Source organism: Glycine max, chromosome 4 (assembly GCF_000004515.6).
Source record: "Glycine max cultivar Williams 82 chromosome 4, Glycine_max_v4.0, whole genome shotgun sequence".
Taxonomy (NCBI): Eukaryota; Viridiplantae; Streptophyta; class Magnoliopsida; order Fabales; family Fabaceae; genus Glycine; species Glycine max.
In genome coordinates this window covers 10,597,697-10,618,478 of record NC_016091.4, presented here as the reverse complement: position 1 = coordinate 10,618,478, position 20,782 = coordinate 10,597,697, and the positions used below count along the sequence as shown (strand labels likewise).

The window sequence follows — 20,782 nt, the reverse complement described above, 5'->3', positions numbered from 1 at the left end:
GAAGGACTGGCAAGTGTGTGTGGGTTTTTGGCTGTGTGTGTGTGTGTCTGTTTCTGTCTGTGTGTGTGTGTGTTTCTGTGTGTGCAGCTGGAAGCATGATCAAATTGGATACTACTCAACAAAAAGCGGATATGACTTGATATGGGAAGCACAGATGGGAGCTAATCAGAATTTGGACTTTGTGGACATTTGGAAGCTCAAATTACCAAGTAAATCACTGGTTTTTGCTTGGAGGCTAATTAGGGACAGACTTCCAACTAGGATGAATCTTAGAAGGCGGCAGGTTGTGATAATTAAATGAGGTACAGTGCCCATTTTGTGGACATGTAGAGGAGGAGCCTGCCCATTTAGAAATATGGAGACAGACTTTGGAACACATTTTAATCAGTGGTCCTCCAACCTAAAGGAAGTGTTTAGTAAATAGGCTGTAGAGGATTCAGAATCTATGTATGAATTAGCTTGTTGTAAGTGGTTCTGTTATAAAACAGCAACCAAATGCACATTTCTATCTACCAATGTAATCTTAGTACCACTGGTAGTTTTCAATATATATAATATCTAATTTTGCTGAGCAAAAAAAAAGGGAATTTGCGGACAAGACAGCTGGAGAAAGGCTTTGCCCAGCCCTACAACTATTGGTCTAGTAATTTATCAACAACATTTTTTTATTAGGGTAGCAGTGCAGGGTTATTGTATTCTATTTAGATTGGCACCTGATGATGGAAGCTTGCTTGTGGAGCTTCTATGGAGGCTGGATCTTTGAGCTTCAATGAGGTCCTTTAATGGTGATTTTCCACCATGGAGATGCAGCGGAAGACAAAGGAGAAGAGGTAAGAGGCGGCGCCATCCACTAGGGAATAAGCCATGGAAGAAGGAGCTTCACCACCAAGATGAGCCTTGGATAAGAAGCTTGGAAGGATGCTTCAATGGAGGAAAAGAAAGAGGGAGAGAAAGAGAGAGGGGGGAGCACGAAATTGAAGGAAGAAAAAGGGAGAGAAGTTGAACTTTGAGTTGTGTCTCACAAGACTCTCATTCATCAAAGTTACAACAAGTGTTACACATGCTTCTATTTATAGACTAGGTAGCTTCCTTGAGAAGCTTTCTTGAGAAAACTTCCTTGAGAAGCTTCTTTGAGAAAACTTCCTTGAGAAGCTAGAGCTTAGCTACACACACCCCTCTCATAACTAAGCTCACCTCCTTGAGAAGCTTCCTTAAGAAGATTCGTAAAGAAGCTAGAGCTTAGCTACACATACCTCTCTAATAGCTAAGCTCACCTCCTTGAGATGAGAAGCTAGAGCTTAGCTACACACCCCCTATAATAGCTAAGCTTACCTCCATAACAAAATAAATGAAAATACAAAAAATTCCTTACTACAAAGACTACTCAAAATACCTCGAAATACAAGGCAAAAACCCTATACTACTAGAATGGCCAAAATACAAGGCCTTGACGAAGGAAAAACCTATTCTAATATTTACAAAGATAAGCGGGCTCGTACTTAGCCCATGGGCTCGAAATCTACCCTAAGGCTCATGAGAACCCTAGGGCCTTTCCTTGGATCTCTAGCCCAATCTACTTGGAGTCTTCTAACCAATGCCCTTGCGGGGTAGGATTGCATCATTCCCTCCACCTTGGAAAGGATTTGACCTCAAATCCCGAGGTTCTTCATACTCTGGGCTCCTTCCCTCAACACCTGTAAAAAGAACAAAAACACATGTATTAGTGGTGTTTGGTATGTTGAAGTAAGGTAAGGTCTGAAAACCCATTTCCTGGGCATCTTCCCATGAAGGAACATGGTTTCTCACCAACTCAATGAGTGGTGCTACAAGTATAGAAAAATATGGGACAAACCTTTTGTAAAAGTTTGTTAAGTCATGGAAGCCCCAAATTTTTCTTATACTTGGTGGAGTGAGCCACTCAGTAATGACCTTTATTCTCTTAGGGTTCATGGGAACCCGTTGATCACTATTTGAAAAATTAAGAAAAGTAACGCAATAAAACATACCTTTTTCTGTATTTTCATATTGATTATTCCTACCAAAAAGTATGACAAACCTAAGGTGTCCCATATGAGTACCTAAGTTTGTATTGAAACTAAAAATAAGAACAAACCTACCTAATGGGTCCCTATGTACACACACCATGAACATGTTAGGTGTACGAGTGATTTTACAAAAGAGGGTTGCACCACTCAAAACATTCATCATACCACCTATTTTAGGGACTTGGTGCCTAATAATACCTATTTTGGGCACCAAAAAAGCACAAGGATTTAAGCTCTTGCGAACCAAACCCTCATCCAACAACTTCTTTACTTGAGGAATAAACCCAAGCCCAAGAGGTGTGGCAATGCTAGCAAGTGTCTTTTTACAAAAGAGAAAATGTGGAGGTTGTCTAAGAGGAAAAGTTTCTTTAATGTTTGTCTTTATTGTAAAATGAGTTTCCTTCTTAGCTAACCTCTTGGAGGAGACACTTACCTCCTTACACTTCTCTTTAACCACTAATGGTTGTCCATCTTCTTGGGGGTAGATTTCTTCACTAGATTCTTCCCATTTTGCTTCTTCACTTTCACTAGAGGAAGGTGAAGTAGTAGCCTCATCTTGGCTACTATAAATGTCTTGGCCCCTCATAATCATGGTTTTTGTGGTGGGGCATTGAGAAGTAATGTGTCCTCTTCCAAGACATTTAAAGCACTTTATAGAGCTAGTTTTCTCTTGCATACTAGCCTTAGGGGCTTGCTTTTCTATTGCCTTCCCCTTATCATCTTTGGGCTTAGAAGGTGTCACCCCTAAGATGCCTTGACCTTGGTCTTTCTTTGGATAAGAGTGAGAGCCATAAGATTTTGAAGTAGACTTCTTTTTAAGTTGTTGCTCTACCCTTATTTCCCAATCTAAGTTAGCCTCTACATTGTCCTTCCCATGGAAGTATGAGAGGTTAATGTTAGCCTCTTGAGGCTTTCTTTCCTTTTCTCTTCTATGGGAGTGAGGTCTAAGATGTGACCTATGCCTTCCTTCGTAATAGTCACGAAGTTCTTCACTTAGGCTCTTGCAAGAGTTATGACTACTATAGGAGGCATGTTTTTCTCTTTTCATTTCTTTCATTATTTTTCTTCTTTCTTCCTCTCTTATTTTCTTTCTTTCATCTTGACTTATTTCTTCCACTCTTTTTTTTTTCCTTTTTCTTTTCTCTCTTGTTTTTCTTTCCATAACTTGAGGGAACTCAACTCATCTAAGATTCTAGATAAAGGGTCTTTATGACTAGTACCCTCGCCATTAACACTAGATGAATGATGACTCATGTTGGTTCCTAATTTGTGGTTCTTTCTTGTTGGAGGTTTGAAAAGAAAAGGTAAAAGAAAATATGGTTGAAACTATCCAAATAAACACTAAAAGAGGTGTGAAAGATAAGGTAAAAAAACTAATTGGTAAAATGCAAGCTATCTAGGCGGTTTGACAATGGAAGGTAAAAGAAATAAGCTATGAAAGTAAGCAAGAAATGTAAACTAGGTGAATCCTAAGAGTGTTTGGATGACCACATTCAAGGTTCCCAACAAAACACTCACTATCCTAAGTAAAAATTGCCTAAAATTATTACACACAAATGGAAGTTTGGTAACCTATTGGAGGCTCCCAACACACTTCCAATGAAAGGCCTTTTTGTTACAAAAACTTGAAAGCAATGAAGGTAAGTAAATTGCAAATTACAAAATTACAAAACGGTCCTCAATTTTGGTGGTTGTTCTCTCTTTGGTGATTCACTCAATTTGGAGTGCTTCTTAGTCCAATAGCTCTTAAGGTGGTTGGCCCCTTACTTCTGGACTCAAATTCTTCAAGGGATGGCACCAATCCTCCTTCCAATTCCTATATGGCAACCCACAAACAAGGAAACAAAGAGACAAGCAATAACCAAAGACCAAAAAAAATAAAATGAAAGCTAAACCAATGGAGTTTTAACAAGACAATTTTTCAAGGATTATTCAACAATTAAAGCAATGAAAAGGACATAGAAGCAAGCTAGGACTCAAAGAGAAACTTAGAATGGCTCTAGAGTAGAGTAAAAAAAACTGAAAAAAAAAAACTCAACAAAACTCTAGCTTTGGCACTTGTCTTCACACTAATTTTGAATTGAAATTTCCAATTATAGAATAAATTTTGAGCCAAAACAACAAGTACACTTCCCTTTCACCCGTTTTTTTCTGGATACTGATTTTCCTTCCAACTTGTGTGATTTTTAGTATTTTTTCCTTTTATCCAAATCAATTTTTTCTTTTTTTATAACTTTTTTCCAGATGTCTAGAAAATTCAGTAAAAATTTTAGCTCAAAATTCGAAGTAACCAATTCTCAGTAATTTTTACAAGTTTGTATGTCCAAGCTGCCAGCACCAGCGATTTGTTTCTTTAAGCATGGTATATTGATTGCCTTGGGCTTACTTTCAACCTTCCTATGTATGTTGAACTCACTAGGATTGTTTACCACAGTTTTAGGAGTTCAATATTCACTTAGGATCAACATTTCAGCCAGCAATTCAATCACCAAAACTCAAATTCACAATAGACACAATCATAAGGAAACCTAAAAGTTCAAGAAAAGGTTCACAATCAAAGACTCTCTAAGAATTTTGCATGAACATGTTAAGGACTAATTAACATGAGAGATTTGACTCAAATCAAATAATAGGCTAAAATAATTTCATACACTCATGAACAAATGAGTTAGACAAAGAAACAAGAAAATAAAATTCAGCACAACATAAGAAATCTTATGTGACAAGTTTCATGACTAGACATGACTTCTATGACAAAACTACAATAGGTGAACAAGTCACTCTAGATTTTTGAGGTTTTCTTCTACTTTAATATTTTTGTAAGAATTTTATGGTTTGGGTTTCAGCCACAAAAAATAACAAGACAAAACTCAAAGGAACCTAAACTCAACACAATTCATGGTTCAAGAACAAGAACAAGAAATTTGAACCATAGAAAATCAAATCTAGCTTCTATAGCAAGTTTAATCGGTGGAAACTCTAAAGAATCATGTTAAAAACATTTAGCACAAGACATGTGAGGAGATACATGGAGAAAAAAAATGAAGAAACAACAATGGAAGAGAAGGTAAAGCAAAAAATTAATAGAGGTTTAAGGAGCACCTACTTGAAGCTCTTGTGCTCTGATTACCACTTGATGGAAGCTTGCTTGTGGAGCTTCTATGGAGATTGGATCTTTGAGCTTCAATGAGGTCCTTTAATGGTGATTTTCCACCATGGAGATGCAGCGGAAGACAAAGGAGAAGAGGTAAGAGGCGGCGCCATCCACTAGGGAATAAGCCATGGAAGAAGGAGCTTCACCACCAAGATGAGCCTTGGATAAGAAGCTTGGAGAGGATGCTTCAATGGAGGAAAAGAAAGAGGGAGAGAAAGAGAGAGGGGGGAGCACGAAATTGAAGGAAGAAAAAGGGAGAGAAGTTGAACTTTGAGTTGTGTCTCACAAGACTCTCATTCATCAAAGTTACAACAAGTGTTACACACGCTTCTATTTATAGACTAGGTAGCTTCCTTGAGAAGCTTTCTTGAGAAAACTTCCTTGAGAAGCTTCTTTGAGAAAACTTCCTTGAGAAGCTAGAGCTTAGCTACACACACCCCTCTCATAACTAAGCTCACCTCCTTGAGAAGCTTCCTTAAGAAGATTCGTAAAGAAGCTAGAGCTTAGCTACACATACCTCTCTAATAGCTAAGCTCACCTCCTTGAGATGAGAAGCTAGAGCTTAGCTACACACCCCCTATAATAGCTAAGCTCACCTCCATGACAAAAATCATGAAAATAAAAAAAAAGTCCTTATTACAAAGACAACTCAAAATGCCCCGAAATACAAGGCTAAAACCCTATACTACTAGAATGGCCAAAATACAAGGCCTTGACGAAGGAAAAACGTATTCTAATATTTACAAAGATAAGCGGGCTCATACTTAGCCCATGGGCTCGAAATCTACCCTAAGGCTCATGAGAACCCTAGGGCCTTTCCTTGGATCTCTAGCCCAATCTACTTGGAGTCTTCTAACCAATGCCCTTGCGGGGTAGGATTGCATCACCTGATTCGTAGGACCTATGCTTCTGCTAGTCTGCTGGTTTCTACCTTGTATATTTAGTACCTCTGGTACTCACAGTTATTAATACAAATTATAATTTTGCTGATAAAAAAAAAAGATAATACAAGAGAGAGAGAAGGGCAGTGGCAGTCACAACATATATATAGAGAAGGGCAGCAGATAAAATTACAAAAACATTCAACACTAACAATGAACAAGTTCTGAGAGTTTAAATCACAGTAAATACTTCAAAGATATCAGTCCAATGAAACAAAGGTCATGTAGACAGCCATAGCATAAGTTACAAATATACCAGTAATGCATACAACAACAATTTCAAATTAGTTTTCGAATCAAAGATATAAATACCTGACTTTGAGGCTTCAAAGATATAATCAAAGCACTTCCGCAGCAACGCCAAATAGCAATAGTAAATGATAGCCCTAAAAAAACCATATAGAAATTAGCCACAGTGTATTTAAAGCCTTTTATCAACAATATGACTCTCACTTCATGGTGATACATTGACTCTCAAAAGACATTATACTGAGAGTGTATTTAAAGCCTTTTTCAGTCATTCTATCAAACAGCTCATTGACAATTTTTTAAGAATACATATCATACTTCTATCCAGTCAAACTAAAGCAATAACTAATTAATTTAATTAAACAGGGACAAATATGTATATTAATATTAAACGGAAGAAGATTGTATAGGTATCTTGGACACAATGCTGTGCTTCTAGAGATGCAGGAGGATTGGGGATCAAAGATTTTAGAATTTTAAATAATTCTCTACTAATCAAGTGGAAATGGTACATGTTTCACCAACCAGAACAGCTGTGGAATAGGATCCTAATTTCTAAATATCAGGGCTGGAGAGGATTGGATCAGGGGCCTCAATGTCTTTAGTATTTATTTAAAACTATTAGGAAGGGTTGGTTTTATATGCTGTATTTTGTTGGGTGCCTATATGGCTATTTTCTGATGTAATGTCTCTTTGTAATCTGTAGTACCACTGGTACTTCTAATTATCAATATAAATTATCTTTGCAGTTCAAAAATAAAATATTAAACAGAACAGTACCACAGGTCTTGAAAATAATTCTGTCATATAATTAAAGAGGTTTGGGCAGGGGGATCAAATGGGCTGCTATTAAAAAGCTCAATTTAAAATACAAGGTGGACCTTGTGTGTATTCAGGAAACTAAGAAGGAATACTTCAACAAGCTCACCTATCAGAGCATATGGGGGGACTCTAATGTCTCATGGGATAGTGTTCCCTCAGTTCACACTTCTGGGGGATTACTATGCTTATGGCATAATTCTGTTTTTGAAGTAGACAGCAGGGTGAAAGGCAGCATCTTCCTAATGCTTGCAGGTAGATGGATAAAGGATGATCAGAGGATATACATTGTTAATATATATGCTCCTTGTGACCTACAGGGGAAGAGAGCTTTGTGGGAAGAGTTGAGGCAGCTAAGAATCTCTCACACTGATGGTCTTTGGTGTTTCCTTGGGGACTTCAATAGCATTAGAAGCCAGGAAGAAAGAATAGGCACATCTCAAAGAATGGGAAATAGCTATGATATCTCTGAATTCAATAACTGGATTTCTGATATGGAACTACAGGAGATCAAATCTAATGGTAGCAGATTTACTTGGTTCAGACCCAATGGATCTGTGAAGAGCAGATTAGATAGATGTCTGGTCTCAGAACAGTGGCTGTCCCATTGGCCGGACTCCTCTCAACATGTAATTCCAAGGGACTTTTCAGACCACTGCCCAATATTATTGAAAACAGATATGATGGATTGGGGCCCTAAGCCCTTTAGGGTGCTGGATTGGTGGCTCAAAAATAAAGAATATCAAACATTGGTGAAGGAATCATGGACCAGAGATCAGCAGGCTGGTTGGGGGGGATTTGTGCTTAAAAAAAAGCAGAGGAACTTAAAATCCAGCTTAAAGCAGTGGAGTAGAGAGTTTGGGGATGTCAAATTCAAGAAAGTTCAGCAGCTGAGACAGCAGTTAAAAGATATTGATAATATCGCTTGTGATAGAAGCTTGACTGCTGCTACATACATGGAGAAAATGGATCAATGCCTTTTTACAATCTGCCACTATATCAATCCTAATAAATGGCAGCCCCACAAAGGAGTTTTCTCCCACTAGAGGTTTGAGACAAGGGGATCCCCTAGCCCCCTTGCTCTTCAACATAGTGGCTGAAGGCTTAACTGGAATGATGAGGGTTGCAATAGATAATAATCTGTATACAAGTTTTTAGGTAGGGAAGCAAAATGAGCAGGTTAATATTCTGCAATATGCAGATGACATAGTATTTGTGGGGCATGCTTCGTGGGATAATGTTATTGCTTTGAAGGCTATGCTGAGGGGTTTTGAATTGGCATCTGGATTGAAGATTAACTTTGCAAAAAGTCAAGTTGGGATCTTTAGAGCTGAGGTCAACTGGATTCATGAGGCAGCATAATTTTTGAACTGTAGACATATGGAGATTCCTTTCTATTATCTGGGCATTCCCATTGGGGCAAAGTCCACCAGCAGCTTGGTGTGGGAACCGCTGATCAGGAAATATGAAGAGAAGCTGTCTAAATGGAACCAGAAAATTTTATCTATGGCTGGAAAGGTTACTCTCATCAATTCTGTCCTCACTGCCCTCCCTATTTATACCTTATCTTTTTTCAAGCTTCCTCGAAGAATAGCTCTCAAACTTGTCTCCTTGCAAAGGAACTTCCTGTGGGGGGGTGTTCAAGGGCATAAAAAAATCCCTTGGGTGAAATGGGAAGTAGTTTGTCTCTCTAAGGAGGAAGGGGGTCTAGGAGTCAAAGATATTTCTAAATTCAATACAGCTCTGATGGGTACATGGATATGGGCTTTATCTTCTAATCATAATCAGTTGTGGGTTAGAATCTTAATGTCTAAATATGGTGGATGGTCAGATCTTAGCAGTGGGAGGGATAAATCTTGGCAGTCTCATTGGTGGAGGGATCTTCGAAAGTTATATCAACAGCCTGAGTTCAGTATTATTCAGCAGTAGATGGTATGGAAGGTGGGAGGAGGAGAAAAAATAAAATTATGGAAAGATAATTGGTTGGGGGAAGATTATAAACTTGAACAGCAATTCAATCAGCTATTCCTGATTAGTGATCAGCAGAACAGTACCATATCCAACATGGGAATCTTTTCCCAAGGAAAGTGGTGTTGGGACTTAAAGTGGAGAAGAAATTTATTTGACTATGAGCAACATACAACTGTGACATTCATGGAAGCAATTACTGACATTCAAATCCAGCCTCATATGCAGGATATTCAGGTTTGGAAAGCTGATCGCAGTGGTATATATTCTACTAAGTCAGCTTACAGACTTTTGAAGACCACCACCCCAATTATGGAGGCCAACATCCTGAAGATTGTATGGAATCTGAATGTACCCCCAAGGGCTGTGATTTTCTCATGGAGACTTATCCTAGATAGACTGCCCACTAGAAGAAATCTCCTTCGAAGAAATGTGCAGAAGCAGGATACTTCATGCCCTCTGTGTGGGAATGCTCAAGAGGAGGTGGATCATTTGTTCTTCAATTGTGAAATGACCTTAGGGCTGTGGTGGGAATCTATGAGTTGGAATCAGATGGTTGGCCCCATTGCATCATCTCCAGCAGCACACTTTATTCAATTCTGTGAGGGCTATGTCATAGGGAAAAATCAATCTCATCGATATGGATGGTGGGTAGCTCTGACTAACTCTATATGGAAGCATAGAAACCAGGTGGTTTTCGAGGGTAATCACTTTCAACCATCTAAAGTGATGGATGATGCTTTATTCCTCAATTGGTCATGGTTAAAGACCAGAGAGAAACACTTCAGGTTTTCTTTCAACCAATGGTCTTCTAACCTTGTGGCTTATTTTAGTTGATATGGGCTGGGTATATTGACTATCTGTTTGGGTTGGATATTTTATCCTTTGTAGTGGATTATTGGAGGGTTTGTTTGGGTTGGGAGGAAACACTCTAAGTGTCATGTAATTATGTGTAATTCATCAATACTTCTGGTACTGATTTGATATTATTAATAATATATATATCTATGTTTGCCTTCCAAAAAAAATAAAAAAAAGACACAAAAGTGCCACCTTCCAGAAACCAAAACAAACCCAACAATAACCCAGCACAAGGACCCCAATACATATAATCAGAAATTTAACCAAAGGCCATCATAAGCACCTTTTGAGGTTCAAAAGGAATGCCATGAAAGAGCAAGGAATTCCTAAGCAATCAGCAGACCTTTCCATTTCTATTTTTTACACATTTAAAACTCAAACATATAAAATAAAAAATATATAACAAACTAACAAAGATAAAGACAAAAAAAAGGAAATATAAACTCACCTCAGTTGGTGCTGCTGCCCATCATTTCACTCTCACAACAAATAGGAATCATGTACTTGCATGGAAGAAATAATCACACAACACACAATGATCAGAATAAGCAAATGCATATAATTAAGCATGATACAATATCAATATTCATGGAAGTAACAATGACTTGTCAAAAATTTGGATAAAATTCAATATACAATTCAAAGTTTTGTCCCTGAAACCCTCTGTGTAAATCAAAGCTTTGTCCCTGAAACCCTCTATGTAAATTTGACAGCCTCATGTCTCCCTTCCTGAAAACCCACTAAAAACTGCCTAACCCCCCTTGTTGTTACTCCATAATTTATTCTGCAATAACTGCTTAAGGCAGTTACATATAGTCCTAAATCACTACACATTCAGTTACGATTAACCCTTTGTGCCTAACTAGGGTTTCGAAACATCAAAACAGAGACAGACCATTGAACAATGGATTTTCATCATTAACATACAACAGAGACATACCTTCGATGGAAGCGCAGACATGAACTCCACAAACGCCAACTCGACAATGTGGTTGCAGTCACGGAATCGCAGCCCAGTTTGTGACAAACACAAACTCAGGCAGAAGGAGAAACAACAATAAAGCCCTGGGTTAAAACGACAAACGCCTAATGTTAAAACCAAAGGACGTACCTCAATGGATAAGTGGCAAAGACAATCTCCACAAACACGATCTCCACAATGTGGTTGCATTCACAGAAGCACAAGCGACTTTGACACAAGGAGAAAGAAGAAGAACGATAGGGTTCAAGCGCAAGGAGAAAGAAGAAGAACGATAGGGTTCAAGCGCGGGTTGTGCAATTTCAGAAGTTTAATTTATAATGATAACAACATCGGTTTTTTATAATTAACCGATGTTAACATCAACTACGTAACATCGGTTATAATAAAACCGATGTTAACATCGACTCGATAACATCAGTTTTTACAAAATCGATGTTAATAATGGCATACTAACATTGGTTTTGGAAAAACCGATGTTAACTACTCCATAATAACATCGGTTATTAAAATAACAGATGTTACTATGGAGTAGTTAACATCGGTTTTGGAAAAAACGATGTTAACTAAGTCTACTTATTTACAAAAATGCCACCGCGCTTTCTTTAACATCGGTTTTAGCTATAACCGATGTTAATTGGGCGATGTAGAAAGCTATTTTTTTAGTAGTGAGAGCTATTGTTGGCGAAGCACTACACCAATGCAACACCCTTGAATGTTGTAACTTCTGCTGGTATCATGAATGACAGTATCAAGTAGTTAGCTGCTGAGGCTTCTGATTTGGATTCAACTTCAACATCTAGATTCAAGATGCCGAGGATTGGTACTTATTTTTATTTATAATTTTGTTTATGGTTTTCCACGACATTTTTGCTGGACCTAGTCCAAATTTTGAGATAGGAATTGCTGAATTAGATACTCATCTGTGATATCAATTTGATCAATTTAGTTAGGAATTTTATAATGACTTGCTATTTTAATGATGTAATTTTAAGTTATTAACATGGTTGATTGTTGAAATTTCACTAGGATTTATAAATTAAGTCTCACATGAGACATGTTTTGGTATTTGTATATATCATTACGGCTTGAATTCCATAAAAAAAAAAAAAAGACACACACACATTCTACATCGGTTGTTTGACAACCGATGTAGATCCCTCAACATACTAAGACGGTCAACTGATATAGAATTAAGCCATTATGGGCAGCATTCTCCATCGGTTGGATAAAAACTGATGTAGATATCTCAACATACTAAGACAGTCGTACCCAACAATCAATGTAGAAAGTGCCCATAATGGCTTAATTCTACATCGGTTGACAGAAAACCAATGTAGATTTCTCACCATTCTACATCGGTTTTGTCTTTAAAACTGACTTAGAATGTGCATCATTCTAAGGCGGCTCTGATTTGAGACCCGTCTTTGTATCCATGTCTTTTTACATCGGTCCACCAACCGTCGTTGTAAAGTGTGGGTTTTCAACGACTCCTGCTACAACAACGGCTCATAACTGATGTAGAAAGGGCCAAATAACCGATGTAGAAAGCTTAATTTCTAGTAGAGTGTAGTGCATGTATAAGATTATTTATCACAAATTCTTATTTGTTAAGTCTCTATTACTTTTCCTTAAATAAATTCATCTTATGAAGGAATGTTTTGTGAAGTCATCTGCTTGTCCATGTACGTGGACTTGAATCCTTACCTCTAAATAAAATTAGCAAAATGGTAAACCTACATTCCAAAATTGACATGAATATTCCATATATGTATATAAGCAAAAATGATTCAGTTCCAAATGTCATCATGTGTTGGTTGGACTTGGACAAAAGATTATTTTATCTTTTTTCTTTTTGATTTTTCTTAAAATAATTGTGTGGGTCTCGCCGCTAGTTGTAACAAAGAGAAAATTAGAAGAAAAAAATGAAAAGAAGACAGTAAAAGATGCTATAAGTATACGATTATGATTCAAGTGAATATGAGAACTCAATGTGTTGATATTCTTTATAGCGTTGTTTTTGAAATATTGGCCTTTGAACTAATTAAGGAAATATATTAAGTTGTCATCCTATCAGTGTTGTGATATATATGTGTGGTTGTGTTGTTTGTTTATATATTTGTTTCACACATGGTTCTATGTATTATAATTTTTTAAAGGATTTAAGTTGTGAAAATGAAATAATTTATATTATGGATTAATTTTATGTACAAACAAGTATTATTTTTAAATTATATTTGTATGTAAAATTAATATATATATATATATATATATATATATATATATATATTTCTAGGTACTAGTAATTTTATATTTTTTTTTTTAAAAATAGATAATTACAATGGGCTAAGTCATTTGTATTGCAAGGGTTTAATGAATAGTAAAAAATTCTATTGTAATACAGACACTTTAACCTATTGTAATTTATTATACATTCTCGTTCATGTCCACTTTTATTCATCATTTATTAACGGTTAAGCTCTCTATATTATCGATAGTCAAATTATTGACGACTAAACTCACTATATTATCGTCGAGTTATAGTGGGCTGAACTCATCCTATTACAAAGAACTTTTTTGGGGTCGTTGATAAAACTTACCAATGAACTTTTGATCCATTGTAAGCCATCGATTTAGAGTGGGTTTTCGCTAGTACAATAAACTTTTAGCCCACTATAATAGCAAACTTTCTTGTAACACATCAAAATATTTTCTTGGAGAAGCTGGTTGTCCACCAAGTGAAGAAAGTGGATTATGAGAGATTCACACACACCCATAAATAAGTATAAGTTCATATTAAATCTTTAACTACTTGTGTGAATCCCCATTCAAATCCCCATTCATACTCTTGTTAGAAAATAAAATAAAAATGAAGGAAAATAAATATGAAGAAGATGCACAATCTTGAATTAAATAATAAAATAACAGTAGCAAAATAAATTTAATTGACAACACATAAATAATGCATTATATCATACAATGAGCACAAGGAAAAAATTAAATCAAGGGAAAGAATTAAATAGCCTGGGTTGAAGCGCGTAAACGCTATCCTTAGAGAGAAAACGCCCCCACTGCACGGGTAAGAAATTTTGATTGCGTTCCTCTCCCAAGATACGACAACCCGTTGATTCTGATCGTGTGCAGCAAAAGGATCCCCAAACCTTATGAACACCAATGCTCTTACTCTCAAGAAATAAATTATTTTATAATAAAAGAAATAGAAAATTTTGGGAGAAAGAGACGAGACTGTAGCTCTGTCATGTTTTTTTTTAGAAAGGAAGAAAGAGAATATATAGGCACAGGTCACCTTAAGCAACAAACAAAATATGACCGTTGGAAATATGACCGTTGGAAACTAACCTCCAGTTGTCAAAACAAATCTAACAAACTAGTTGACTCATTAAAACAAAATCTTAAGAAAATCTAAAATAAATATTTTATTTTATAAAATAGAATTAATATATATTTATAAATTTTAAATTAAAACACAAATATTTACCAACAACTCTTACACGTCACATGACTAAAGCTTGCATAGTTTAATTTATGCAACTTTTTTTATTCCAAAACTTCTTTCCTAATTTGCTATCTGAAAAGTATTACATGAACAAAAATATGAGTTGGATTAACCCTTTATACTGGTGGCCGTTTTGCACATTATTTTGTTTTTAATAAAGGACAAACTTCAAGGACTTCACACCCTAAACTCTCATTGTATAAGTTTTGCGCAGCTTGAGCTCTGAGCCCCCATAGTCATATGTTTAATTTTTCTATCTCTTTCGTAAGCTCCTTCTGTATCTCTTGATTGAAATTATATTTGTTTGTTCTTTCGATCACTTCTTACTTTCACACACACACAACAAGATTTTTATTTTTCTGATTTTGTTGATTTTTAGGGTGGGAAATTTATGTCCATAATAATTATTTCTATCTTGTTATCAACGACTTACTGAAAACATTTTCCCCTCTCTTGAGAGACATGATATGCTCAAAAGGGATTGCGCTGTCTTGTTATCATTTTATCAATTTTGATTGGTATAATTGTATTTTGTTGAGTCGCACATATATTTCTTAACTCATTTACGAGGATTCTTGTTTGCAGGATTAAAATCGGCACATCTATTTTCTGAGCTAGAAATTCTTAACAAAGGTAATTTTTTCCCATGATAGGAAAAACAACCCTAATTTCATGATAATTTGAGCAAAGTAAAAATTCTTGTTCCATTGAAAATCATATGAGTAAGGATCTAATTATCTTTTGCTTGTATACTCTCGTTGAGTGTATGTTTTACAATTAGATATATGTTTCGGAGATTGTTTGTAAAATTAATTTTGAATTGTATGTGTTTGAAGTGACACTGCATTAAACACAATTAGTTTCTCTTTTCATGTTCACACTCACATCAACATTGTATTGTCTTTTATTTATATATATATGGTGACACCATGATATTTGGCTATTCATCACCAAACCATGAAATTGATTTTGAGATTTTAGGATTTTTTTTTTAATTCTAAATACATTTCTTAATATAAAGTTGTGTGATTGGATTGATGCTTGTAAAATTGATTTTAAATAAAACTGATTTTGTAAAATTAATTTTGATTAAAATTATTTTTTATGTGAAGCAATTTATGTTTGATTTTTTTTATCTTTAAAGCAATTTTGCTATAACACTTGGTGTAAATTTTTCAATCCAAAGCAAATGTTACTCTTTTTTTTTATACTTCCAATCAAATTAAGGTTTTTAGGCATAATCAATTTTACCTGACAACATCCAAACATATTTATTTTTTTAAAAAAATCAAGTTAATTAGACTAAAGTCAAAATCAATTTTCATTATTCTCTCACAATGAAGTGAAATCCACTCTTTGTGTAATTTTTTCAACCTAAGATAATTTTGTTTTATCACTTTTAGTTAAATTGAGATTTAGAGCCAAAATTAATTTTATCTTGACAATAACTCGACATCTGTATTTTTATTGAAATCACATCTGACAAACAAAATATTAGTTCTAATACTTTTCATTATGAAACCACTTACACAAAATATGTTTTATTTCACCATTTTTTTATTGTACCATGCCATTCATTCTCTCTGAAATATATAGGTATATCAATTAATGGAAATTGGGACAAATTGGAATCAGAAGTGGTGAGCCATTTTCTCCTATTTGTTATGTGAGCTTAATTATAGTTATCATATGAATATGATATGGTGCAGTGGCTATTGTACACTGTCCCTAGGGCCAACTATAGTTTACGGGATACTTTCTCATCTCAGCGATGGAGTGTCTCTGGTTTTGATTTAAGCAATAACCACATTTTTTTTTCTTTCTAAAGACACAACCCTGTAAAATCAATTTATTCAGCCTTAGCTGCTGGTGGTTTTCGAGTTGTATAAGCTCCATTTTGGTCACGAACATAATTGTTTTATATATATTAGGGAATTACTTTAGTACAATGTATTCAAGGTGAGCTCTTAATATGTATAATTAATGAAATAGTGACATGTACATATTTAAATAAAAAACATAGATAGTAGAAAAATGTGTACAAAAGGTTTTCCTGTGATCAGTTTGATATAAGATAAAAAGAGCTTTAATATGAGATAAGAATAGGATAAAAATTGAATTAATTATCAATTAAGATTTATGAAAATTCACATTTTTTTCCCACTTGTATATATTGCCTTCGCTTCAAGTTGATAAGGGATTATTACTATGACATTTATTATTTTTTCAAAATAGTCCGATATATTTAGGATAAGAATAAATTCATTGGTTATTGATTAATCAAATGAATTGTATGTAATAAATAAATCCTTTATAACTCAACCTCGATGAGATGATTATAAGACTATGCACCTCCCTTTCTTAGGAGAAAAAATCGAAGAATAGATATATTTTATTACTTTATTCTTTTGACTGATTTTTCCTTTTTTAATTTTTTTCATAAACTTGGAGATGGACATGGGGATCTAGATATGGGATTTGATTGGTCTATGGTGAAAATCCTTTGCAATGTCTCAGCTACATTGCCAGACTTCCCCACTAATGTTCCGCAGCAAGTGAATGAACCCAATGTAAAAACTATCACCTTTATTCTTTCCTGTTCCATTTTTTGAGTTAATTATGCAATTAGTACTAACAATAGAGAAAAGTATTTTCTTATATTAGAGAGTAAAGAATAAATATTTATTATTAGATCTTATTATGGCAATTATTTAAAGGTTTATGGCCAATGTTAAAATAAATAAAGTATGTGATTTTTTTAAATATCACATAATATGAAATTTTTACTATTCATATTTGAGATTGTATTACACATTCATTCTTCTCATTTTCATATAAAAATGGTTATCTCATTAGATATATTTCCTTATTAAATACCAAATCGCATTTTAAGAAAAAAATATTATGAATACTTTTTTTAATCTTTTGTTTTAACATATTATTATTATTATTACTACATAAAATATCATGTGAACCTCAGTAAGCTAATTTCCTCTTATAAGATATACAGAATAAAAAAAGAATGTTACAAAGATAATACCAAAACTAATATTTCTGAACTTTTATTAAATTTTTAATTAGATTTCTGATTTTTTTTGTTTTAATTAAGTTCTTGAATCTGTATTTATTTTTAAATTAAATCCCTTATGTTTGTATCAGTTTTTTATACTGAAGTCCCAGCTTTAGGGACTTAGTTTAAAAAATAAATATAAGTTAGGAATTGAATTAAAAATTGTCAAATACTTTGCCTTCATTGATATGCATTTGACTTGTACGCTTACCGAGTATTGAAATATAAGTAGGTGTTTGTCCAATATTAATATGGCATATACACATGGTTCTAAATTGCGGTTGTAGTTTTGTCACAATCATTGATATTGTAAAAAATTGTATAACAATGGGATTAATGCAGTCACAATGCAGTTGCTGATTTAACCATCATAATTGTAATTGTGAACCGTAATTTTAAATCATACATATTATTAGTTGAAAACCGGCTATTCTATATTAATGCATTACATTCAACAGGTATCTCATATATCTGATGATTATGTGTCTTCATATATGTATATATACCCCAAGCGAGCAAGACACTTACATTTGCAAATAACTTTACCACAATGGGCAATCTCTACAATTAAATTGTGTAACATTTGATTTGATTAATTAGGTGGGATTGATCTCAGAAGGAGCAAGTTCATCGGTTCAAGCCCAAGATATCACCACCCCGATGAACTACTACAATCAATATCCTCTCATGCAAAAAAATAATCTACCTCTGTAGGTCTTCCTACCATATTTCACAAATTGCGAAGTCATTATTCCATCCTTTATAACAAGTTTTAGAGATGTGTTTTTCTTGCCTACTTTCCCGTGATGTAGAACGCCCGAACTCAGTCAGGTCAACGAGAACAACACAAGCAATCAACTGTTGGTTTCAAATATGTTAGCAAACCAAAATTTCAACGAAATCAATGCACAATCTTGCTCTTATCCACCTTTTTTTCAGCAAAACCCTGTGAATGTAAGCATCCTTATATACTTGTTCCATTACTATGGCTGTTCTACATGGACCATGTTTTGCAAACCAAAGTTGACATTATTGTTGTTGTTGATCATAACTCATAAGCAGGTGCAGGCAGGAGCATTGAGTGGGACAACAAATGGACATTTCACGACTAACCAAACTTCCCCGGTATTTGCTCTCAACAACCATGGCATCATCCCTCCTAGTGCATGGAATTCCCCAAGGTAAATTTTGTGTTCAAATTTGTTTAAATTACTTTTGTATCGGCATATTTTGTTTGTTTTTCTTTGTTTTAGTTATGGATTAGCCAAGTCAATAAGTAATTCCTATACTTTAGGAGCAAGTCAATTTTAATTTTTTGTTTTGCTGAAATCTTGTTATGTGATTAGTTTCTATTTTTCTATTTATTGTATTGCTGCTTAGAACAATTTGATTCAGAATAAAATCATTCTATTTCCTCCACATACGTATTGTCTCTCTTCATTATTTATTATATTTTTTTCTGCTATAAAATTTACAATTGGTATCAAGAGCTTTTGACTTAGATGGATCTCTGAGTGAGCCCAGTACAACCCACACACACACACACACAAAAAAAACAAAGCCTATAAACTTTGCTTCAATTCATCAAATAGATGGATTCTGAAACTCTTTACACAACACTAGCACCGCCTATGTTTGATGGTGATAATTATCACATCCAGGTAGCAAGAATGGAGACTCCTCTAGAGGCAAATGATCTCTGGGAAGCTATTGAGGAAGACTATGAAATTCTTCCTTTACTAGCCAATCTAACTATGACTCAGATTAAAAATCAAATGGAGAGGAAAATTAGAAAGTCAAAGGCAAAGGCTACCTTGTTTGTTGTTGTTTCACAAGACATTTTCACCAGAATCATGACAATCAAATCAACATTTGAAATCTGGAATTTCCTCAAGGATGAATATGAAGGAGATGAAAGGATCAAGGGAATGCAAGCCATGAATCTGATTAGACAATTTGAGATGCAAAAAATGAAGGAGTCTGAAACAATCAAGGAGTATGCAAACAAACTTCTTAGCATTGCTAACAAGGTGAGGTTGCTAGATTCTGAATTTTCTAATTCAAGAATAGTTCAGAATTAATACTGGTGACTGCCCCTGAAAAATTTGAAGTTTCTATTGCTTCATTGGAAAATACTAAGGATCTGTCAAAGATTACATTGGCAGAACTTGTAAGTGCTATGCGGTCCTAAGAGCAACGGAGGTTGATGAGATGAGACAATGTAGTTGAAGGTGCTTTACCAGCCAAGCACCATCATGTTCTATTGCTTCATTGGAAAATACTAAGGATCTGTAAAAGATTACATTGGCAGAACTTGTAAGTGCTATGCAGTCCCAAGAGCAACAGAGGTTGATGAGACGAGACAATGTAGTTGAAGGTGCTTTACCAGTCAAGCACCATCATGCTAAATCCAGTAGAAAGAAATATGTCAAGAAGAACCAGCCAACAAGCAATGAAGATAGTGCAAACAACCAAAACAAAGGTAAGGGTAAAAAGAAAATTATTCACCTTGTAAGCATTGCGGAAAATTGGGTCACCCACCATACAAATGTTGGAAACAACCAGACGCAAAGTGCAGCAAGTGCAATCAACTTGGGCACGAAGCTATAATTTGTAGAAGCAAATTTCAGCAGCATAAAGTGAATGCCTAAGTTGTTGAGCAGGAGGAAGAAGATTATATTTTTGCTACAACATGTTATTCAATGAGGAGTAGATCTAAATGTTGGTTGATTGATAGTGGTTGTACAAACCACATGACATATGATAAGACTCTATTCAAGGATTTGAAGCCAACTAATGTCTCAAAGGTTAGAATTTGGAATGGTGGCTATATTTTTGCAAAAGGAAAAGGAACCATTGCAATTTCAATGTGTTTAGGTACCAAAATAATATCAGATGTTCTTTATGTACCTAACATTGATTAAAGCTTGCTAAGTGTAGGTCAGTTGTTAAAAAGGGATTTAAAGTATCCTTTGAACATCAACACTGCCTTATCTATGACATTGCTGACCGGAAAGTTCTAAGGGTTAAAATGAGAGGTAAAAGTTTCTCATTTGATCCAACAAAGGAGGAGCATGCAACCTATTTCACTCAAGTCACACCCATGGAACTCTAGCACAAGAGATTTGTTCATTAGCATCTTGAAAGAATGCTAAACATGAAAAAAAAGGGACATGTCA

General features: G+C 35.0%; 1 protein-coding gene across 1 annotated transcript; it reads left to right on the top strand.

Moving 5' to 3' along the window:
* The first annotated feature begins 9,272 nt into the window (after window positions 1-9,272).
* LOC106798474 (uncharacterized) lies at window positions 9,273-10,013 on the top strand. Its single transcript, XM_014775068.1, has one exon. It carries the CDS (start codon window positions 9,273-9,275, stop codon window positions 10,011-10,013), a length of 741 nt encoding a protein of 246 aa, XP_014630554.1.
* Window positions 10,014-20,782: the final 10,769 nt, after the last annotated feature.

What these genes read in the sequence shown, in the direction of transcription:
- LOC106798474 (XM_014775068.1), top strand. Translation starts at nt 9,273, where the DNA reads ATGGGAATCTTTTCCCAAGGAAAGTGGTGTTGGGACTTAAAGTGGAGA.